The sequence below is a fragment of the Camelus bactrianus genome, chromosome 4, assembly GCF_048773025.1.
Source record: "Camelus bactrianus isolate YW-2024 breed Bactrian camel chromosome 4, ASM4877302v1, whole genome shotgun sequence".
In the NCBI taxonomy this organism is placed as follows: Eukaryota; Metazoa; Chordata; class Mammalia; order Artiodactyla; family Camelidae; genus Camelus; species Camelus bactrianus.
In genome coordinates, this window is record NC_133542.1 from 53,086,674 (window position 1) to 53,110,907 (window position 24,234).

At 47.2% G+C, this 24,234-nt stretch overlaps 1 protein-coding gene across 4 annotated transcripts in view; it reads right to left on the reverse strand.

Moving 5' to 3' along the window:
* ABCA1 (ATP binding cassette subfamily A member 1) overlaps positions 1-24,234 on the reverse strand; it is a 126,866-nt gene that overhangs the window by 18,441 nt on the left and 84,191 nt on the right. For all 4 annotated transcript variants that reach the window (XM_010952969.3, XM_045515259.2, XM_074361924.1 and 1 more), the window contains 19 exons: positions 24,027-24,231; positions 22,812-22,925; positions 20,760-20,931; positions 19,604-19,735; positions 18,626-18,768; positions 18,274-18,411; positions 17,192-17,412; positions 16,001-16,073; positions 14,884-15,086; positions 13,754-13,802; positions 13,468-13,581; positions 12,270-12,418; positions 10,502-10,626; positions 9,122-9,220; positions 6,436-6,625; positions 5,427-5,521; positions 4,182-4,214; positions 2,906-3,011; positions 187-261 (listed from right to left, as the gene is read on the reverse strand). In XM_010952969.3, coding sequence (XP_010951271.1) covers positions 187-261; positions 2,906-3,011; positions 4,182-4,214; positions 5,427-5,521; positions 6,436-6,625; positions 9,122-9,220; positions 10,502-10,626; positions 12,270-12,418; positions 13,468-13,581; positions 13,754-13,802; positions 14,884-15,086; positions 16,001-16,073; positions 17,192-17,412; positions 18,274-18,411; positions 18,626-18,768; positions 19,604-19,735; positions 20,760-20,931; positions 22,812-22,925; positions 24,027-24,231 — 2,436 coding nt within the window. The remainder of the gene's footprint in view (positions 1-186; positions 262-2,905; positions 3,012-4,181; positions 4,215-5,426; positions 5,522-6,435; positions 6,626-9,121; positions 9,221-10,501; positions 10,627-12,269; positions 12,419-13,467; positions 13,582-13,753; positions 13,803-14,883; positions 15,087-16,000; positions 16,074-17,191; positions 17,413-18,273; positions 18,412-18,625; positions 18,769-19,603; positions 19,736-20,759; positions 20,932-22,811; positions 22,926-24,026; positions 24,232-24,234) is intronic.

The following is a 24,234-nucleotide window of genomic DNA, read 5'->3' on the forward strand; positions in this document are numbered from 1 at the left end:
TAATGGTTCACCTGGTGTGACTGGCAGCAAAGCAAATTCTCTTCATCATTATACCGTGTAGCCTCCCCAGTAAAATTACCAGACTTGTCTTTTCTGTCATGAATCAACCTTCTCATGAGCTGGAAGTATTCCGGGGAACATCAGGATGATGGTGCACCAAGAAGATATTGGAACAAAGGGCTTTACCTTGACGTTATTTTTCGTGTCCAGTCCTGTCATGAACCTTCCCAAGCTGCTGAGGAATCGATCTGCAGAACTGTCCTGTGAACAAAAGAAACCTGCTTCAGTCAGATGGATCACAAGGGGAGGGCAACAGGAAGTCTGCAGTCTGGACCACAGGACAGCCTTGTGAAGGGCAACACCACCACCGCCTCCTTCACTGAAATGACACTGGGAGCCACTGAATAAATGGCTCCTAGGAAACGAGTGACCAGACATCTGAAGCACTGATGCTGCCACGAGCCACAAGTCTTAAAGGAACAAGGATTAATCCTGTAACTCAAAGTCCTAGGATGCAGGTGTCTATTACTGGAAGTGAGGATTCTTCACTGTGTTCCCCTGACTTAATCCTAAGGCCCAAAACTACACTCAATGGGCAGAGGTGTCAAACTCATGGGGTCTGAGACTCAAGGGCAGAGACAGAGGCTCTAGGACGATCACTACTGTCTGTGACCCTGGAATCCGTATCATCTGACTCCCTCAATTCAGACTTAGAAATGGGAACTTTGGGATACAGATAAATGAAGTGAGTGCTTATTAACTACCAGCTTAAGAAAATGATTCACTTCCTGTTTAACCAATGATTGTTTTAGAAAAGTAGGTTCCATGTCCAGTTTATTTACCCACTGGCTACACTTATAAACCCAGTTTATTCTGAGAGATGTTACATGTTTAAATTTCGTTTTTTTTCTCTATTGAATTTTTCTTCTCTCTACATTTTTTTATTGAAGTATAGTCAGTTTACAATGTTGTGTCAATTTCTGGTGTATAGCATAATGTTTCAGTCATACATGAACATACATATATTCGCTTTCATATTCTTTTTCACCATAAGTTACTACAAGATATTGAATATAGTTCCTCATGCTATACAGTATGAACTTGTTCATCTATTTTATATACATTAGTTACTATCTGCAAATCTCGAACTTTCAATTTATCCCTTCCCACACCCATCTCCCACTGATAACCGTAAGTTTGTTTTCTACATCTGTTTCTGTTTTGTAAATAAGTTAGTCTTTTTTTTTTTTTTTAAGATTCCACATATGAGTGATATCTATGGTATTTTTCTTTCTCTTTCTGGCTTACTTCACTTAGAATGACAATCTCCAGGTCCACCCATGTTGCTGCAGATGGCATTATTTTATTATTTTTTATGGCTGAGTAGTATTTCATTGTATAAATATAACACAACTTCTTTATCCAGCCATCTGTCGGTGGACATTTAGGTTGTTTCCATGTCTTGGCTATTGTAAATAGTGCTGCTCTGAACACTGGGGTACATGTATCTTTTTGAATTAAGGTTCCCTCTGGATATATGCCCAGGAGTGGGATTGCTGGATCATATGGTAAGTCTATTTGCAGTCTTTTGAGGAATCTCCATACCGTTTTCTGTAATGGCTGCACCAAACTACACTCTCACCAACAATGTAAGACGGTTCCCTTTTCTCCACACCCTCTCCAGCATTTATCATCTGAGGATTTTTGAATGATGGCCATTCTGACTGATGTGAGGTGATATCTCATTGCAGTTTTTATTTGCATTTCTCTGATAATTAGTGATACTGATGTGCCTACTGGCCATTTGTATGTCTCCTTTGGAGAACTGCTTGTTTAGGTCTTCTGCCCATTTTTGGATTGGGTTGTTTGTTTTTGTCTTATTAAGTTGTATGAGCTGTTTATATATTCTGGAAATTAAAGCCCTTGACAGTCTCATCGTTTGTAAATATTTTCTCCCATTCCGTAGGTTGTCTTTTTGTTTTGCTTATGGTTTCCTTTGCTGTGCAAAAGCTTTTAAGAGTAATTTGGTCCCATTTGTTTATTTTTGCTTTTATTTCTATTGCCTGGGTAGACTGCCCTAGGAGAACATTGTTGAGATTTATGTCAGATAATGTTTTGCCTATGTTTTCTTCTAAGAGGTTTATAGTGCCTTGTCTTATGTTTAAGTCTTTTTGTGTCTGGTGTGAGGGAGTGTTCTAACTTCACTGATTTACATGCAGCTATCCAGTTTTCCCAACACCATTTTCTGAAGAGACTGTCTTTACTCCATTGTATGTTCTTGCCTCCATTGTCAAAGATTAATTGACCAAAAGTTTGTGGGTTTATTTCTGGGCTCTCTATTCTGTTCCATTGACCCATATGTCTGTTTTTGTACCAATACCATGCTGTTTTAATTACTGTAGCTCTGTAGTATTGTCTGAAGTCTGGGAGGGTTATTCCTCCAGCTTCATTCTTTTTCTGCAGTTTTGCTTTGGCAATTCTGGGTCTTTTGTGATTCCATATAAATTTTAGGATTATTTGGTCTAGTTCTGTGAAAAATGACCTGGGTAATTTGACAGGGATCACAATAAATCTGTAGATTGCTTTGGCTAGTATGGCCATTTTAACAATATTAATTCTTCCAATCCAAGAACATGGCATATCTTTCCATTTCTTTAAGTTATCTCTAATTTCCTTAGTCAGTGTTTTGTATTTCTCCACATATAAATCTTCAATTTGGTTTTGATCTGCACTTTCCAATATTAAACACACACTGAGTAGCTCAGTCTTGGCTGAGCTAAATGCCAGTGATAGTTTTGTATTCAGAAGTCTTCAACAATAAGCTGCCAGGTGATCAGATTTACCTGCCAACTACTCTTATGTACTAGCAACTCATTTCGGACACGTTTTGGGATGGATACTATACCTTGGCCACCTGCAAGTGTTTCTTCATTTGCTTGATGGCATCATTAACTTCTTGACTTGGAGGAAGTGGCTGAGAATTGCTGGCACCTAGGGAGAACCCACCGTACCTAAAAGAACAGGCTGACATTAAAACACAGACAGTGTGGGGCACAACATCACTCAGCCGCAGACACCACGTAAGTATGTAATGCTTCATTTAGACGCACTATCTACTTAAAGCAGGACCAAAGTTAGACTCTGAGTTTCACCTTGGCCTCCTCTAATGGATTCTGGTGATCTCTTAACTCTTATGGCTCCTGCCCAAATGGGAGAGGCCTGGGTCTGATTATATACAGAGCGAGCCATCTGACATATTGAGAAAAGAATGCTGCTTCATCTCTCAGATGCGACTCCCACCCTGGTGTCTCGGGCCTTGAACTTGGGTCTCGAGGCAAGCAGATGGAGAGTCAGGATAAGCAGTGAGGGACACTGACCAGAGAGGCCAGGGCAGGCTACAGACAGGTTGTGGCTCTTTCTTAGCAGGGGACCATGATAGGGTCCTGCATCTGCTCTGCTCTGAGTTCCTTAATAGGTCCTGGCTCCTGGGGAACAGGTAAAGAAGAAAGGTGGGGGGCAGTGCCAGAGCCAGGTTTTGAGGCAGCCACGTGAGGTATCTCATTTCTTATGAGAAATGACTGGCCTCAAAGATCCTTCCTCCTCCTTCTTTTCTTCCCCGGTTCCATCTGTTCCTTCAAAACTCAGATATGGGCAGGGGTGGGCATGGGGGAGGAGAGAGCCTGACTGCAGGAGAGGAGAAAATGATTCCTGCTATCCTGATGGAATTCTACTTTTATTTTCTAATAGAAATACTGTTAAAAAAAAAAACTAAGATGAATAAATGAGTTGAAATACAGTGAAAACAGAAGGTTTTGATGCCTCTTATTTCATTCAAGACCTTCTTGGTTATTCCAAAAGCCTGAAAAACAGTCCTCAAGTCCCTAGGACCTCTTAGGAATCTGACTGACTAAGTTTAGCTAGCATAGGTACTCCCCTCAGAACACTGTGTTTCCTGTTAAATCCCTAGAGACCTGCAAGGAACTTCTGAACCTCCTCCAGCAGATCACTATGCCAAATATTTCAAAGGACTGAATTATCAGCTGGGCACTGAGCAGATATGCTAAGGGCAAAACAAGCCCTAAACCAACAACTTCTCAGGATCTAGGAAACCTGTATCAAAATCATCCTCCTGAACTTCAGAAGTCAGGGAAGACTAAAAGAATGCAGAGAGGTCAACTTACCTAAACTCATTCACCCAGATCTTGTTCTTTAAGCTGCAGAAGGCCAAAGACAAAGAAACCAGAGATCAGTCCAAAGAAACACTGGTCCTATTCCTGACAATACAAAAGGAGTAGATATCTACTTGAGGAGACAACCAAGGGACAGAAGTAACTCTACGATCCGGCTGGCGTTGTAGGGTTTTGCCAATGGAAAGAAGCCCTAATGGGCATGTCTTTTCTTCTCCCCATCTTAAAACCTTATTTATATGAGAATCATGTTTTGTATTAAAAACAATTCAAAAACCAACAAACATGTGACCAAAACTAGAAACTTTATAATTGAAAGTAATAGTTCAATTACAGATGACATATGGAGAGGTTCTGCCTCTTTCTTAGAAACTCACAGTAACTGTCATTCAAGCATACCTTTATTATTAAAAGTCACTGAGAACTCTTAACTTAGGGGATCAACTAACCAAGCTGATAGGAAGGAGACCAGGACAAATATTTTCCTGAGCACCAGCTAAGTATAGCAGTTCCCCCTTAATCGTGGGGGATGCATTCCAAGACCCTACATACAGTATTTTTTCCTATATCTCATCAACTTCTTTGAAGGTCAGTAGGGCTGTTATTATGCAAAATAAGGGTTATTTGAACACAAGTATTGGAACACTGCAACAGCTGATCTGATAACTGAGACGGCTAGGGCTGGTGGCATTTATGGCCTGGATACACTGGACAAAGGGACGATCCCCATCCTTGGTGGGATGGTGAGAGATTTCATCACCCTGCTCAGAACAACATGCAGTTGAAAACCTAGGAATTGTCTGTTTCTAGAATTTTCCATTTAGTGTTTTTTGGACCATGGTTGGCTCTGGGTAACTGAAAATGCAGAAAGCTAAATCGTAGGTAAGGGGGCACTAAGGTACTCAACACCATGTGATGATGCCCTAGGAAGCTATGTGGCTCCTCCATGGCTCCACAGCCACGGAAGGCTACTGAGTCAGCCCAGGGCTCTCTCTGTCTGCCACACGTTATCATTCATTCCATCCATGAGGGGTACTTTACACATAATGTTTCATTTAATCCTCACAACAAACTAATAAGAGCAACGCTGTTATCATTTTATACAACCTACGGCTTCCAAAAGACAGTATCAGGCTAAAATGTGATGTCCTCCACCCCACTATTCAATCTCTTTGTTTAGACCTTTAATTCCTCTGATCAGTAACGACAGAGCAAGGGCCAAGTTTAGTAAATAATGACCTTTTGGCTATGATCTGCACATACGTCTTCACCAGATAATCCGAAATGTTTCTTCCTGTCAGGTTCTGAAGGGTGTCCGCAGTATTCTGTTTTCTCTGTTATCACAGAAAAACCAAGCACATGTGTCTTTATGGACCAGAAATGGGACAGAAACCAAGTCAAGGACAACAATGACACATGTCCCTCCAACATGCACCACCGTGTGACCAGACCCCGCCCACAGGGCCCAGACACTGCCATCAGCCAGCCACCAAGGCATGGTCCCCTCTGTCTGCAGTATTGGCCATTCACTTATGCCAAGCCAAGGTGAATTCCAGGAAATTATTCTGAATGATTAACCACAGACTGCAAAGGATGATTCTTTATGGTCACAAAAGGTTTTTAGGGAACAGCATCATTGACTATGCCTCATGAATTCTTTTGTTCATGAGATGAACAATGAAATACACTGATGAAGAGATAAGCTGATATTTTCAGGGAAGGTAACCAGGACTTCTTTCAAGTTTTCAACACCATTTAAAATTGCTGGCCCTTATCCTGCAACCTAGATGCTGAGAAGGCAGCAGACAAACATTACAAGCAAGCCTCTTCCTGAAATTCTGCTCAGAAAAAAACTGGCTCAGAATTGTTTACTTCATTCAGCATCCCAGAGGACGTCAGAGCTATCAGACTCACAGAAATTTTACGGGCCAGCCTCCCCAACTCAGAGGTGAGGAAACAGGCCCAGGAACTCAGAGTGACCTGTCCAAGGGCACCAGCTCATCTGTGGCAGAGCCAGGGATGACGCTGGGCCTGTGACAGTCTGTCCTGGGACACCACCACTGTGGGAGAGGCCACAGCATGTCTTCCACAGCCCACTGATCCACAGTGTTGTGTTCTGCTTGTATCTTGGACAAGTAAGGAGCCTAGGCTGACTTCAAAATATATCATCCACTCCTCTTCCCAAGCAGAAGCTCCCCAGCTCACCTTGCACCCCCAGCTGCTCAGTCACACCCTGAGAGTGACTCACCTGTGGAGGAGGCAGCCCCCCGGCCCCCAAGGGACACACGGGCAACATCTTCTTGATTTTGTCGCTGCTACACTGGCAGGCAGGTGAGGGGTTCTCCATGGTCCAGTTCCCGTTTTGGAAGAGGTCTGTGATGGTCTGGGGAACTGGGGCGGTGTTCCACTCCTCCTCCCCCACCAAGCAGGGCATGTCTCTGCAGAGGGAGGACATGGAGGGTAGGATCATCCAGGAGGGGCTGGCCTCTCCTGAGGCCTCAGAGCACAGGACGGATCAACACATTTGGTTATCTGATTCCACCTCCACCCCCTCAACACACACCGTAGTCTTATAAGCTGCGAACTCATTTCACAGTTAAGGGCGATGGAACACAAAGGGGACCTAAATGCTCGTATTCGGAACTCAAGTCCATCCACTCCCCAGCCTTCACTCGCTTGCCCCTGTGTTCACTCAGTGAACACTCATCAGGCATCTACAATATGCCAAACTCTGTCCTGCATGTCTGAGAGCCTGGGGTGGAGAGACAAAGCCTCTGCCTTCACAGAGTTCATGTTCCCATGAAAGAGTGAGATGACAAGCAATTAAATAATATCATCTTAGATGACCACAAGTGAAGCAAAATAAAGGGAGAGTGACTGGTGAGAAAGGACCACTGGAGAGGTCATGTACTTCCACCAAAACCTAACGATGAAAGAGAGCAAGCCAGGCAGGGACGGGGGGAAGAACTTTACAAGCAGAAGCAACAGAGCACAGGTGACAAGGTCCCATATGTTCTATGTCCAAGGGGCAGCAGGAGGGCAGTGTGGCTGGGGAGGCAGGGTGGTTACAAGGAAGGGGGATGGGAGACAAGGAGGAGGTGGAGGCGGGAGCCAGACAGATGCCATAGGCTTGACAAGGAGTCTGCATTTTATCCTCAATGTGCCGAAAACTGGTAGAGAACGGCAGGACTCCCCTTATGTTTTAAAACAAAGAGAGAATTAGGGGGTGGCTGGGGGTGAGAACTGTCAGTACATAAGAGCCAGGCTGCCTGCAGCATCCCCAGTAACTAAAGGCAAGGCCCCATGTCCAACGTGGGCTCTGGGTTACTTGAGCCCATTGATAAGTCACCTGCCTTCTCAGGGTCTATTTTCTCCACTAGCAAAACAAAAGGATAAAAAGACTTGTTTCAAGAAGTCATATTTCAACAAGGCATTTCTAGCATCCCTCACAGTTTCACAATCCTACAGTGTAAAGCGGAGCCACGGTCCTTACATTATTCTTGTATCAAACGGACAGTTTCATGGCTTGCTCTCTAGCTGTCTCTGTAAGCTTGCGGACTAAATGAAAAGTCCCACTATGATGGTGCTGTCCTGAAGCTCACACTCTAAAAACTTCACAAGGTGACTGGCTAAGACCAGGTTAAATTCCCGAACTTCCCTTAGTTCCACTACTTTCTGAAAAACCTACAAGTCTCCAGAGTGGGGCCCTTGCATCAGACGGCCCCTGGAACCCTTCAGGGGCGCTCTGCCTCCAGGCTGGGAGCCTCAGATGCCAAGGCCTCACCTCTTCTGTCTCTGTAGGCTGGCCCTCGCTGCAGACCCGGCCCCTCCAGCTCCTTGCTAGACTGGCATCCATCTAGAGTCCGTGCTGTTCCGCAGGCAGGTGATGAATCCACCCACCTCTGTACCATCTCCTCTCATTCTTCTATCTCGCCTACAAAACTTTCAAGCAGCACCTCATCAAAAGTCTTGTGACATCTCTGTCCTTCTCCACATGGGTCATCTTGCTCTTTAGGAACTGATATTGACTGCCAGGATTTACTACTTACTAAATATTAAGTTCTCATGAAGGTTCAGTAAGTATCCAGGCAAGAAGAGCTAGCAAGCACATAATAGCTGTCTGTTTAGAAATCTGCTCTAAAACCTTGCACACTCAGTATCACGCTCACTGGTCTGTCATCTGCACTGTCTTCCCTTTCAAACCTGGGATTCCAGTCAGGCCTTCTCCAGTCTTTCCTACACCTTCCCACACTCAGTCTGCGGTTAACAACCTCAAGTGCAAATTCTACCTGAGCCTGGAGACTTGAACCCCCTCCACCGCAGCTGGGCTCTCTCAGAAGCTCCTCACCTCCTCCCGCTGTCCTCACTCACAGAGATCTTCGGACATAGCTCCCCGCCACACACACTTAGAGGCATATGGCTGTTTTGCTAAATTTATGTAGACATTGCTTACTATTTTAAAAAGGATTGTGAAGGAGAATGTGATAGATAAAAATTATGTAACTCTAAAAGAAGAAAATATCCCTTTTTATAAAAACAATGTCATCTTCTCAGATTGTTAGAGTGAAACAGCTGGCAAGTAAGACTGCAAATTACACATAATGGGGGCCTGTCTCCACAAGTGGGTACAGGAGTTGGGGGAAAGGATCAGTATAAAGTGCTCCTTAAATTAAATATTAATTTCTGAAGCAGCAAACAAACAACTACAGTGATTTGCCTCTCAGGACATTAGAAGACTCTACTCATCTGTTACGTCTGTGCCTAGGTGGTCTGATTAGATCATTGTTGCTTTTTTTTAAATAAAAAGTGATTCAAAGGGCCCATGATGGCAGCCACAATGTGGCATACAGCTGACAAACACAGGGCAGACATTGAACCAGGGGACAAGCACGAGAAGCCAGCCGCGGAGGGGCTCCCAGCTCAGTGGCACTCACGGGATAGGGTTTCCTTCCATACATCGGGTCCCGAAGCCAGGCTTTCTGGTGAGAGCGTTCAAGAGTTCCTGGGTGTTCACATCCTCAGGTGCATCATTACTGTGGGAACATGAGAGGCAGCCAGCTCAGCGATTCCACGAATCAGAAGGAGGAAAAGTGTTTTGTTTTTTTTTAATTAGTCACTTAATATTAAGTGCTTCCTGTGTGCCAAGCTCTTAGAACAGAAATGAATAAAATCCAGAACCCAACCACAAGGAACTCAGCCTCTGGCCGTCGATTTGGCATCAAGGTAACAGACAGCACTTCAAAGAGGAGCTTGTGTAAGTAAGTTACACGTATGGAGGTGTGGGTGCATGTGTGTGTGTGCACAGATGTACACACACACCCACATACCTATACACATCTACGTATATGTTTTAATGTGAAGTACATGAGTTCATTTAAGATTGGTTATTTCAAAAGTACTTTCACAATTATCCATCAAGCATAGACAACCAGGATTTTCTAGGAAAGGACACACAGATTTTATTGGCTGAATGTTTACACGGACAACTGGAAAACACAAACCATGATGGGCTCAGGTTACAAACACAAAACAAGACCATGTTCCACAGCCCCGGACAACAGAAGGTCAGCAGCTGGGAAAGGAAAGAAGAAAGGAAACCTGCACTAAATAGGAAGGAAACGTGGGGTTAGAGAAGAAGACTGATTCACATGTTTATATTGCTTTTCTTTCTTCCTCTTTTTTTTTTTTATTAGAGGTCCCCTTTGACATCACTGGCACACTTCCCCCATCAAACGGTCTGCAAATACTACAGGACTGAAGAAAATTCCAGCATAGCAAGGTGGAGTAATTTCTTTGTCCTTTGTTTGAAGTGCTGGATTGTTATAGAGTAGCTGGTATTTTTGTCTAGAGAACAAACAGTTCTACAACTTAAAAAGTAAATAATGAACATGCAAACTGCACCATGCAGAAAACAAGAACCTGGAGGTGCAATGCTCTGACAGTGTATGGAATCCCTGTGTTCAACTAGCAAATAAAAACACAGCTATGAAAATCCAAATACATTACAGCTTGATCAGAGACTTTTTTGCAAGGGGAGATTATTTACATGAAGCACGTATGACTGGCTGTTCCTGACAACAGCCTATAAAGAGGAAAGGAGTTCAAATGCAGAAGAGGACTGGCCTATTATTTTAGGTTTGGTTCGCTGCGATTCCTGCGTCTAATATGAGTTTATGTGAGGGCTTTAGCCACAGCTGATAAAATTCATGCCCCTATGTAATTCTTGAGTCTCCCTCCGCCTGGCCCTCAGCACAGTCAACACCGGATCTGCCTGAGCTCTCCTCTCTCCTTGGGCGTGAAAGGCAAACACATACCTGACAAATGTGTACTGTTCGTTGTACATCCAGGGCTGAAGTTCCAGGCTGGGGTACTTGCCAAAGGGCGGCACAATCAAGCTGAACACCAGGGCAATGCAGACAAACACAGCTGGCAGGACAATCTATTACCAGGAGGTAAGGGGAGAGAGAAATCGCAGGAGAAGGGCAAGGGTCAGAAGGAAGGCCGTGGGCCATGCCAGCCTCCCAGACCAGCCAGCACTCGGATGCCTACAGGGCCCAGCTCCACGAAGGCATTCTTGGCAGGCTGGGAAGCAATGGAGACCGAAATCTCAACCTCTTCCCTCCAGGGCATTTCTGGAAGCTCGCAACAAAAGGCCAGAGGCTGTGGCCACCTGGCAGGGGCAGCAAGCTGAGAACTTGAGCTCTTTAAAGAGTAAACAGTGGTCACACATCAGAGTACCTCAGAACACTGGGTGCCTCTTCTCCCTGAAAACCTGAGAAAGGCCACACTGGGCCATGAGTGCAGGGCAGCTCAGAGGAGAGCTGGGAGCACCAGCCAGGACCAGAGGCCGGAAGGCCTGCCGCTCGGCTCTGTCTCTACCACAACTGTATCCACGGCCTCAGTTTTGTCATTTGTAGTCTGCAGACAGACTAGATGACCCATTCAGATCCCATACTCTGATAAAACCACTCTCTAGCACTCTCGCCACTGGATGGGAACAGCAGCCTGTTTCTCCACCAGATGGCCTCAAAGCATAATGATCTAAAACCTTATTGAGCCACCTTAAACTTGACTCTTGTACCTTCTCCGAAAACAATGACTTGTACACACTATAAGTAAACTCCGAGCTCCTTCCATTTATCCCTGAGAAATTTATCCTTAAAGAACTAACTCAAATAATGCCTCTGGTTCTAATGTTCTCGAGTTTCAGTGCAGAAAATTAATTACTGAGTGATCAATTCCATGGGAAAATATTATATGAGCATTATCTCAGTTAATGATTATTACAACCCTCAGGAGTAGTATCATTATCACCAATTAAGAAACTAGGTAACTGAGGCTCAGAGAGACTAAGTAATTTGCTCAAGGTCACACAGCTAGTAAGTAGCAGAACCAGAATTCAAATCTAAGTCTGTATGCTCCAAACACATATTCTTTGCATTACCCATCCAGTCTGCAGGGAAGAATCTCTGTAACTTCTTTCTTTATGCGTCTCAATTTTATAGACTGGGATAATTTCATCCCTCCTAAGCAAGTTAGCATGCAAACACTGACATGCCAGGCAAGAGTGTAATGAGTTTTCTCTGGTTACCTTTTTTTTTTTTTCTGACCCCTGGTTATCTTTCTATCAGTTTGCAGTTAAACATCAACTTGGAGAAAAATCAAGTTTCTGTTAAGTTCAGAAGTCGAGTGCATCTGGGCATATCATCGCTGAAGTTATGAAAGTTTAATGTGCCTAGTGAGTTTTCCTAAACTTTCCCTTGTTCTGCTCTGCTCTATGGTAAAACTAACACAGTAATTGCTAATAGGGGACCCACTGTAACCACTTACTCATTTTAATCTTTGTAACAGTTCTGCCATAGGTACTATTATTATCCCCATTTTACAGATAAGGAGATTGGGGCACAGAGAAGTAATTTGTCAACAGATCTACGAGTACAACAAGAAGAACTGGGACTGAAATGCAGATACTCTGGCTCCAGTGTCTATCTCATAACCACGATGCTATCCCACCTTTCCTGGGCAAGGAGCCTGCAGCCCACCAAGGAAGCCAGAGTCCTTGGCCTGAACAGCACTTCTCACCTGAGCAAAGAATCCCTTCCGACTCCGTCTGGCAATCAGCAACCTTTTCCACAAAAGGGCCACAAACTGTTGCTGTGTGAGTTTCCAGCCCTTCACCTGGTAGGAGCCTTTGCCATCCATCCCACTGAGCAGGTCTGTTTCTCTGGATTCTGCAGAAAGCCAACAATGAAGGTCATCTACTGTAGCAGGCATTTCTGATGTCCCATGCTCCTCCCTCCAGCATCGTCAGCAACCACCTTAGAGACTTTGAAGGTATAAGTAAAGGAGTAAAGGGCCTTCGTGATAAATCCACATCTGAGGAAAAGTGCTGACTCCAAATGCACAAAAGCAGCCGTCTCTGCCTTTGGGTTCTTATCTGACGAACGCAGAAAATGAAGGAGCCTTGAGACAACTGAAGAGATGTGTTCACGCATCATGGTGTTACACCAAGCCATTCAGATGAATCAAGTCATCCTCAATGTCTTATGAGTATTCTAATAATTCTATGAAAGAATATTCTACGAAACAGGCCATGTACGTAGGCTGACATACTTGAGAACACAATCTGTCTCCCATCTATTACATTTTTGGTAAAAGGTGGACACGTTCCTGTGATCTAAGTACTGACAACGTATAAAGTCAGGGAGAACACAAGAGCCACGCACTCACACACACAGGAACTGCGAAAGCCAGAAAGGTTTCTGTTCCTAAAAATTGTCCAGAAATCCTCATCTTAAACAAGTGATTTGTAACTGCACAGGCTTGACGCCTTACCAACATTTGCTTGCTTTCTGTCCTCTCCTTCTCCATCCCGCACACAGAGGGACACACTCATCTAAAATAGCTAAAAGCAAATTCACATCTCTCTTTCAAAATCATTCATCCATTCAAAGAACATTTATTCAACAATTAAACACCTAATGAATGCAAGAAAACTGCAACTGTACAGGGAAGATAATAAATGGATTCAGAGGACTGAGGGGCCATCTTCTGATGTGGATCTTGACAGACAGATCATAGCACAGCGGACAGAGTGAGAGTAGGTTCTTTCAAGTTTGGCCGTACACATGGGAAAGTGGCTTTTCTCTCTCTCTCTTCACTTTGGACCCCGTGGGCATCTACTATCCTGGTTCAAGGGCATCAAACACTAACACCAGAGAAGAATGGATGAGAGAAATTCACTTTCAAGCAACGGAATGCAGATCTTGCCCAAACAGACCTGGGTCTATGTCGGAATCATTTGGATCAACAGCATCGTCTTCAGTGAACGGGCGAAGACAGCTCTGCTTGTCCCCAAAGACCCTCCTGTTTCGTCTTGCTGGTAAGGTGCCATCTGAAGGCAAAAGGGAAGGATCCCACGTTTTATTTTATTTGTTAAAAAGAAAAAAACCTACCCCTCCCCATCTGTAATGAGTCTATATACCAAAAATAAGAATGCTATAAAACAACTCAAAGGGAAAGGCACGCCCTGGGAGTTAAGACAGCGGCCCACCAGGGAGGGTTACCTGAGGTCTCAGCGTCCACCCCACTCTCTTCAGCCACCTTGAGAAATATCTGAAAAGTAGGAGTGAGAATATTGTTAAGCACCACATTGTGAGCAAGCAACTGCCATGATTCTTACATGACTGAATGGTACTCTAGCCTCTCAGGACAAAAAGTTGAAGCCTCGTTTATTAATAACACTTTGTCAGAGTCACTTGGGAGAGAAGCCGCTTGTACCAGAGCACATTCCCCCAGTGCTGAGAGCTATCAATCCAGACAATCATTTTCAAATTAAAGCTATGGCATTAGGACACTGCAGAAGGAGAAATCTGCTCCAAACCTACAGGGAACAAGCCAACTGGCTTCTTCCAAGTCTACGGCCCCAAATCTTTGAAGAGGCTAGCACTGTGATAAGTTATGCAAGGAAGAATGATCTGGAGAGGAGGGGTTCCCCATCACCAGAAATGTTATGGCAGGAATTCAAACATCAGAAGAGAATCTGAACTAGACTAACGATTTCCAAACTCTGATCTACAAGAAGCATGCAATAAAAGCACAGACATGAAGGCCTCACCTCCAGGAATTCTACTTCAAACACACTGGAACTGAGCCTTGGAATTTTTATTGTCACTAATGCCCTCAGATGGTTCTGTTGCACAGACTTGGGGACTACTGGGCCAGACAACTTTCATATCTCCTCCAGCCCTTGAGGTCTCTCTAAAGAGAGGCATTGCTACACGGTAACAGAGAATGGGCTTTGAAGCCCAAAACCCGATTCTGAATCCTAGCACAGCATCCCTGAGTGTCTACTTTCTCACCTTGTTATGAGGATTAAATGAAGTTACAATGATTAAAAAAACAAAAACACACCAAGCTTAGCACATGGCACAGGTAGATTTCCTATAAATGTTGGCCACTTCCTATGCATGGTCCTGACACAGTCACACCAGGGAGCAATACTCACAGTTCCTTCCTACCATCTCCCACTATAACCTTAAAGGGTTAACTGGGACCAACACTACCCAGATGCCAACAACCCAAGGGCTCAGTGCCCAGTTCCATGTAATCCTATTCCCAGTGGATATGCAGGCTGTCTCTGTGGCCTTGGGACTGTTGGCCCTGCCGTGTTCTGACAGTCAGCCACTGGACGTACTTCTTCCAGGGTCGTCTCTGAGATGCCGTAACTGGAGATGCCCAGGTCTGAGAGCCGGTCGTCAATCTCATGGAAGAGCTCCACAAAAGCTCCCTCCTTGGCAGCTTCGTAGGGCAGCACGTAGGTCAGCTCGTGCCCGATGTCTTCTACCAGCCGGGCCTCAGCCACGTGCTTCCTGATGAGGTTGGAGATGGCAGAGACATCTGGAGGGACCAAGGCACAAGTATGGTTCAGCCAGCTCAGAGGCCCCATGTTAAGGGCCAGCCACTCCCCACTTTCTCCCTTTGACTGCTCAGAAGCCCACAGTCGTACACTACACCTGTCTCAGATACTTAAGTCATTCCATGTGCTCATCTCTAGCCTGGGAGCTCCCGACTGAGTCTTACTCACCTCTGTCTCACCAAAGCCAGGCACCAGGTAGGTTCTCAGTGCATGGGGGGTGGGTGGGTGGGTGGCTAGCTGGCTGGATGACTTTGAGGTTGAAAGCCTGGAGTCTATTGCCTAAACTCTAGGATTCTTCAGTGGAACCTTAAAAAGCTTCTTCACCCTTCCCTAGCCTTTTAAAGGAGGTTCCTTCTATTTACCTCAGTAGAGGGTTAATCAGTTTATGGAAGGAGAAGTCTTCCCGGGAAGACCCAGTTGACAGGACTGGGCAGACATGCCAGGGTAAAGGCTTCTGTTCCACATGTGTTACTGGTGACACTGGCCCCCTATACACATGTCCTGAGGAAAACCCAGCAGGCTGTTCCTCTCCTGGGCTCTCACCCTCCCTAGAGACTGAACCCTAACCCCTCCCCCATTGGGTTAGCCCTCAGCTCCTCATCCCTGGTCTCCAGGTTCCAGTCAGACCCACACCCCTAAGGGATCCCTGCCCCTAATCATCTCAGCTCTCTGGGACACGGCCCTGCCAGCTCGCAGACCAAGCCCCAGGCTCCCCAGCAAGCGTCAGGCCAACCCACCACCAAGCTGCACCCTCTCCCGCAGCCGCCCGGCCCCAGCCCAGCAGCAAACCTTGAGTCAGCGCCACCAGCCTCTGCACCTCTCCTCCTCTGCCTCCACTCTGCCCAGCTGGGGGAAGCTCAGGCACCACCTGAATAAGAAACCCCAGAGTCCTTACCGATGGTAAGCGTGTCACTTTCATGGTCGCTGCCCAGGCCAGCATCAGAACTGCTCTGAGAAACACTGTCCTCCTGATGGCAAAGAAGGAGGTGAGAATGGGTCAGGGACCGAGCAAGGTACAGCCACCACCACCTTTGCTGGGGCGGAGGGGAGGGAGGTTTTACGAGGCGCTGTTGTGAGAACTGGAGCCAAAAGCTTCTTTTGGGAAGCACACAACCAGGCAGCCTTGGCTTCTGAGGGCACCATCCAATCTGACACGTGTGTGCTATGTACACGGAAGCTAAGGTCTCCAAGGAACCGTGGCCTGCCTGTGAGTGCTGTAACCAGGCACTCGCCGACTGTCTCAGGCACGAGGTTCACCTGCCTGGGTGTCTAGGTCAGTGCTTCTCAAGCTTTAATTTGTGTTTCATCACCAGGGGGCCCTGTTGAAATGCAGATTCTGATTTAGTTGAAGTCTGAGTTGGGCCCAAGTTTCTGCATTTCTAATGAGCTCCCAAGTGATGCCGATGCTGCTGGTCTCAGACTCTGAGTCACCAGGTGCTAGGGGACAGGGATCAAGTTTAGGACATAAACATTTCAGGTGCCAGTGCTTCAACACAAATACATCTCAGGCATGTACCACAGCACAGGGGAAAATACACCAGGTTGTTGGGATCTGCTAGCTGACCCTGAACTAACTAAATCCCTACCAGCCCCACATCCCACATCTGGGACAATAATTACAATACCTTCTTCCCAGGATTGCTCTGTACTTCGAGCTGATAGATGTAAGAAAAAAAAAAAGGTTTCCAAGTGGTGGCAATGCTGCCAAGAATTAATTATTATCGTGATTTTCTTTTACGCCCAGAGACTGGGGTGAGTGTCTGGCATGAATCGGGACTCAATAAACACTTGCTGTTTTACAGTTACGGTCAATGAGGTTTAAAGGTAATGAGCAGGCACAGCAGGGCATTTCTGCAGCCAAGGCTCTTAACTCCCAGCAAGTCTCTCTCCAACCAAGTGAAGTCCTCCAAGGCCCTCCTCCATCACTTGCTGTCCCCGTGGGAACAGTCATCTCCTGAGCTTTCCATGTATGAGGTACAGTGTGACTCAAAGAGGACACAGAGTAGAGAGAGGGTGGCCTCAAGGTGGCAGAGGTGGACAACCCACTCAGAGCCCATGCGTCCGGACTCCCAGGGCTGCAACTCACCTTCTTCAGACACGACACCGTGCTACTGCTATTCCTGCACGAACTGAGGGAGGACTCCACATCCTTCTTGACCAGGGTCAGGTAGTAGCCTGTCCCCAGCTGGTTCTTCAGGAACAGGGAGGAGCCCACACAGCACAGCTTCCCATGGGAAATGATGGCGATCCTGTCCCCCAGGATGTCTGCCTCGTCCATGTGGTGCGTGGAGAGGATGATGGTGCGGCCTGCCGGGCACAAACACAAGGACGGGGACAGCTGAGGCCCGTTGTTCTCACTGACGACAGTGGCCGCAAGCACAGAAATACGAGCAGGAATCAGCATGGGAGAAAGATCCCAAAGTGGTGCGCTCGTGACCCACGGGCCAGCAATGCTGAACACAGCTGCTGCATCCTCACAGAGCAAAGAGCGGAAATGGTAACCTGGGCACTCAGTGCAGGCCCAGCAGTGTGGTCAGCGGTCTACACGCTGTCTCAGTTTTAATCCTCTGTGAGACAGGCACTCTTATTACAGACAAAGAGACCAAGACAGGGTAAATGACTTTTCCTGGGCCTCAGGGCCAGCTTGAGCTGACTCCAAAGCCCGGGCCCCGCATCCTGTACCACCTCATGTAACTTCTGCCTCTCTAAGCAGCCCGTGGCACTCCTACACCTCTCCCATCCAGCCCTGTATTCATCCACTCTGTCCACATGAAGATTTAGCGTACCACGTGAGGACAGAGATGCATGACAACACAGCCCCTGCTCTCGGCAATCTCCGTCTATAGCGGAACATAATTAGACTGCGCACGGGACAGTTCGATGCTGGAGGTGGCACTGGGCCCACAGGGGATGCCCTGTATCCTTGTTTCTCTTCTTGCAGGCCCCTAGGTAATGGAGTGTAAACTTACAGTGTCTTAGAAACTAGGCCTCCCACTTGCCCACCAGGGCTGAGCTCAGACCCCAGTTCCACATTTTCCTTGAGAAGCAATTCTGTTGCTCTTGCAAGAACAGCCAGAGATACCACCAGGCTCCAAGCCTCTCCATCCCACCGTTCCAATCTCCCTCCCCCTCCCAGCACAGGAGGCAGAGTCAATGCACATCAGTTACCTTGTCGATATTTCAGCAGCAGCTCCCATATTCCCCTGCGGGAGTAAGGGTCCACGCCAGCTGTGGGCTCATCCAGAATGACAACCTTGGATCCCCCGACAAAGGCCAAGGCCACAGACAACTTTCTCTGCATTCCACCTAGGAGAGAGAGGAGACAGGTTCCAGGACCCACCCCAGTGAGTGGCCACAGAAGTGGCAAAAGATGAATAGAGGTGCCCACCTGGGGACAAGCCAGGGCCACCTTTCTAACCGACCTTCCAACCCCCCGAGCAGGGGGCCCTGGGGCACTGCATGCATGCATGCGTGTCCGTGAGGCTGCAAGAGGAGGGGATGGGGAAGAGGAAGACATCACCTGACAGCTGACTGGTTTTGCTTTTCAGCTTGCTGGGTGGCAAACCCACATCCAGGGCCATCTGCTCCATCTCTGCTTTCACGTGCTTCTCTGAGAGCCCTTTCAGGCGGGCGTAGAACCAGATGTGCTCCTCCACGGTCAGCCTGGGGACAGAGGGCAGGTCAGCACTGGGCCCACAGGACACACCAGAACACAGTGCTTCCTGACCCAGAACAGAGCAAGCACCCCCAACACCTTTTTCTTTTCTTTTTTTTTTTTTAAACTTTATCAACTTCTGAAAAATCATCTCCAAGGATTCCAGGTAGAACAGCAGTGAGCAGCCGCAGGAGCTGCTCACGAAGCAAAGCTGCAATGCGACAGGCCTGGCCCCCGAACATCCGGCAGCCACAGGTCCTCCAAGGGCCCTCCCCACGGACCCCAACCAAGGAGCTGGCTCAGCATTTACCTGGAGCAGCCCTCCAGAACCTCAAAGGACCTCGGCCCTGAGGTGGGAGCCCCTGTGGGGGACGGGAGCCCGAGCTGCTCATGGCAGGTAAGAGGAAACCAGGGCCTGGAAGGGGGATGTCCTTGCCCAAGGTCACGGAGCTCAGGTCTCTCTGCTCGCTGACAGGCAAGCAGAACAGAAGCAAAAGTTCTGAGCAGGGAACGTGGGGCCCTCATACCAAGGCCCTGCAGCACCGCCAGGCCTGGGCGTGAGAGCTGCAGTGGCCTCAGTGGGGTGTGGTGGGGGACAGGATGTCCTTACTCCAGGATGACAGGAGCGGAGAGCACTATTTCCCAAGCCCCACCCACCCAGCTGGCCTGATGTGACATGCCCCATCCAACAATTCTCTTACTTTTCCCAAAGTGGAGGACAACCAGGTCTTAACACGTGAAGGGAGGCAAAGCCTGCCACTCTCAAAGAAGGCAAAATGCTTACGTCCCACTCTGCCCATGACTCACAACACACATGTCCAGACAGGGTCTGCTGGTACTCACATGTCGAACAGCACGTTATGCTGGGGACAGACGCCCAGGTTCTGCCGGATGGTGCTCATCTCAGAGCGAATGTCTTTCCCCAGGATGTAGGCAGTGCCCGAGGTGGGAGGGAACAACCCAGTTAGGATTGACCTGAGGACAGAAATGTTAGAGTACAGAAGTCAGCATCAACACCCCCTCCTCCACCCCGAGATGCTCCAGTCCAGGCGCCAGAGCCGGGCCGACAGCAGGGGCAGCAACCCTCCCACCCCCTTTCCTTCCTTCCCCAGCAGACCCCCACACAGCAAAGGAGCCTTTGCTTTAGTGAATAGCTAGGACTGGGCCTAGGTGTTGGAAATAATTTCAGCACAAGCATTTTTCTGAATGAGGATTCTAATTTGCAATGGAAAGTACACTTTAAAACATACATTTTGTATGTCTGAAATGTTCGTGTAAAGTGGACAAACCAGAACAAATTATTCGAAGATAAAAATAACTTCTGCGCTAGGCGATAGGATTTCGTACACCTCTTTCAGATTTTTCTGCAATGTCATAATATGTTGATTTTGCATTTTAAGAATATACAACAGAAAAACAGGAAAAGAAGGTCAAATCCCCTAAAAAAAAAAAAACCCAATGGTTAATGAACTTCACTGAAAGTCACTGAGGCTAACTCTGGTGCTTTGATGGCCTGAGCTCCCTTCTGAAATGAACCCTTATAATGTCCCTGTAGGTCCCACAGAGGGCAATCATACTGCCAGCTGCCCAGCTGTTTCTCACATTTGCTTGGAGGTAGAGTTTCCGGAAACTAGTACCTCCCTCCAATGTATCTAATCTTTCTTTCCACATTTCTTGCCTCACAGTTTTGACCAAACCAGCTACAAAGAATGCACTTTTCCAGAGTGGTCACAGCCTCAGGTTCCAAAATCTCTGCAGAATTCTGAGAACTGACCGGGAAAGGTCATCCAAAGGCCCCCAGCCATTTTAATCTGAGGATGTCGTATCTAACAAGACCGAGCATTCGGAAAGTACTTCTGTGAGTACTTGACACTCATCAGCTCCTCACATGCTCTGCCCTTGCCCAGGGAACCAACACAACATCCTTAGGTATGAATTTCTAACTGTACTACAGAACCTTCCTGGGGCCAATTCTGAGAGAGCTACCCCCTCTTCTTACATGGTGGTGGTCTTCCCCGCTCCATTGTGGCCCAGGAAGGAGGTAATCTGGCCCTCATAGAAATTCAGGGCCAGGCCATCAACAGCCACCTTCATGCCGTCTCGGTAAACCTTCATCAGGTTCTGAATGGACACGCCCAGCTTCAGATGGGTGGGTTCCTCCTCCATGCAGACTGAGAAGACAGGAGATGGAAATAAGCCCACAGGAGACACCAATGAGAGGAGTGTAAAGACGCCACGAGCTGTGCTTGTACGTTCACAACTGTCCTCTCTCTGTGGCTCCTTCTGGTTTGTCAGGCAGGCAGGCAACAAACATTTATTTAGGACCTCTTTAGGCACTAGGGTTGGTGATGAAAATACACTGAGAAAGAAGCACTCCCAATCTACTGGCAGAAAAAGACTTAACAAGGAATCAAAATACAGGATCCTAAAAGCTCCTTAGAAAACACATCTAAAAATACCAGGGAACTGTGGTACAGCCAAGGAATACTGCTCAGCAATGAAAAGGAAGGAACTGTTAGTACACATCACAGCTTGGATGGATCAAGGGAATTATGCTGAGTGGGGAAAAAAAAAAGCCAATCTCAAAGATCGTATGGTTCCATTTATATAACATCCGGGAAATAATGATATACTAAAAGTTTGGAAGTAATACTATAGTAGAAATAGAGAATAGAGCGGTGGTTGAGAGGTGTCAAGGGTTGGGGAGGAAGGGAGGTGGCTGTGGCTGTTGAGAGGTAGCATGAGGGAGTGCGTGGTTAGGGGACAGTTCTGCATCTTGATCAGGCCAGTGATTACATGAATCTACACGTTAAAATTGTGCATTAAAGTTGCACAGAACTAATAAACATACACAGACACAAATGCAAAACTGGTAAAATAGGAAAACAGTCTGTGAATTGTACCAAAGTCAATTTCCTGTATTATAGTTATGCAAGATTCACCACAGGGGAAAACTGGGTGAAAGGTACAAGGGAACCCCCAAACCCCATACAAGTTTTTGCAACTTTCTATTTTAAAATAAGGGTTTTTTTTTTTTTTTCCTTTAATGCCATGGAATCTCAGAGAAGGGAGGGATTGACTATGTGAAAATCTAGGAGGGCTACCCAGCAGAAAGGGCACTGAACTGGATCTTGAAGATTGAGTAGGAATTTAGAAGGCAGGCAAGTTGGAGAAAAGGTTCTCCTGTGAGAGGAAACAGTGCATACGAGGCTTGGGGTGTGGAATAACATGCCATGATCCAGCAGCGGTGAGCAGCTCCAGGTGACTGACAGAGAAGAGAGGTGCAGAGAGGAGGCTGGGGAAGAAGAGGAGGAACGGCAGGAGGAGCCGCTAGAACAGCAGGCAAGGGCCAGGTGTAAGGACTCTCGTGAGCCACGCCCAGGAACATCACATTTTTCCACTGACAACTTGGGGAAGGGCACAGAAGACAGCAGCAGAAGAGGGACTCGTTAACTACTCAGGAAGCCATACTGAACACAAAGAGGTCCCCTCCAAGAACTTGAGCAAAAAAGCCCAGCAGGCAGAGCCTTTGCTGACCTGTGAGCATCCCTACCCACAGGCAGGAGCCAGGAGACAGTGAGTGCTCTGGGTAACAAAGGGTGAGAACAAGAAGAAGCACAGAGTGAGCTCGGTGGCAGCCAGTTGGTGCAGCCTGCACAGGGTCATCCATCTGTCCTCAGGACGAGGCAGGCAGCGAGGTCACGGTTCCATTGCCATGGCGTCTTTCCCCTCCCTGCCAGCTGTCAGGGTAGTATGAAAAGTACGTGTGTACGTGTGCAGGGAGTCTAGGGAGCTGAAGGTGAAGAGATCAAGGGCCACTTTTCCAAAGCCAAGAAAACAAAGGGAAGGAACCCCGACAGTGACTCCCCAGTAAGTCAACAGCACTGGAGACAAATGGCATGGGGGAATATCACAAGGGGGACTTCATGTGATTTCTCTGCCCCTAGGGTGGTTTTAGAGTCTTTTAAGAAGCGAGAGCCATTGGCTGCCCCCGAGAGCCGGGGGGGCAGCCGCACTGCGGTGAAGGGGAGAGCAAGTCAGCAGCACCTACTTTCTGATGCTCCCTTCTGGCTGGAACCAGGGTGACTCTTTTCATCACTTTCCTCGCCAAACCAGTAGGACTTGGTACAAGGGAAATACCAGGGCCTGGGGATTCCGTACTGGCCTGAAAGCAAAGCACAGGTGTGAGCCAAGCTTGGCAACATCCCAGCATTCCCAAGGTACCCCAGCCAGACACAGCTTCCTCAGTGTCTCTCCCTGACACAGACTTTGGAGACAAGACGATGGGGATGGAGGTGGGGGAAGGGGGGCTAATACTTGCTGAGACCTACTACATACAACCAACATCCTGCCGGTCTCTGAATCTTTCCAACAACCCCATGAGGCAGGGATCATCCCCACTTTACAGAGGAGGCACCTGAGGGACAAGCAGCCTGCTCAAGATCACTCAGCCAGTAAAGTGAGGGACACAGAACTGAATCCAGATCAGTACTATAAAAAATCACACATTCAATGCAGGAAGTTCAAGTAGGAGTAGGTGATAAACATTTCACGGACACTCAGAGGAAAGTCAGAAGGTGAGCCAGAAAGGGTTAATCCTCACTCTCAGAACTGCATCTTCTATGAAAATGTATCCAAGGCAGGTCTTGGTCAAGGTGCTTTGTTAAGGGAAGGATCAAAATGAATTTTTGTGAATACTAATTTGATTAAATCGCTGACAAGGGCTTAGAGCCAACATATCTTATTATTCACAAGCTGTACTCAGGAAACAGAACCTCCACCAGTGACAATTTGGGGGATATGGAATTTAAGAACTGGGTCACCACGGGGAGCAATCTCCTGGGCTGGCTGACCCAGTGTAACCCATCTGGGTTCATCTCCAAGCACTGACACTTACCAGCTCTGTGGCCACAGGCAAGTTACTTAACTTCTTGGAGTTACAGTTCTCTCATTTGCAAAAGTGGGTTAGAATGGTACCTCCCTCAGAGTGGTCTCGCGGATGAAATGAACCAAAGTATAAAAAGCACTTTGCACAGTGCTGGGGACACAGTGCTCAAGAAACAAGAACCAGATCAGTAGTAAGAGTTGTACTTCTGGCATCAGCTGCTTCTCCTTGGACTGTCTGCTTGCCGTGGCTCTAAAGCCCTAATCACTTCCCAGGATGACCCACGCCCTGAAGAATTCCAGCACAAAGGGAGGAAAGCTCTGCAGCTAGAAATCCCATGTCCCCAGCAGGTGACGAAAGCAGCATGGAAGCTCAATGAACCTGGAAACACAGCCTCGATGTACCACGTCATCACCCCATAGAGGAAGGCGTCGAACAGCATCATGGAGACTGAGGTGGTGAGGTTGAAGCCATCTTCCTCCACGGGGCTCTCAAAGAGGTTGTCCCACTGCACCCCAATGCCCTGCTCCTCAAAAAGGGCGAAGTACTCACAGCCGAACCCAAAGGCCACGGGAGACAGCAGGCTCTG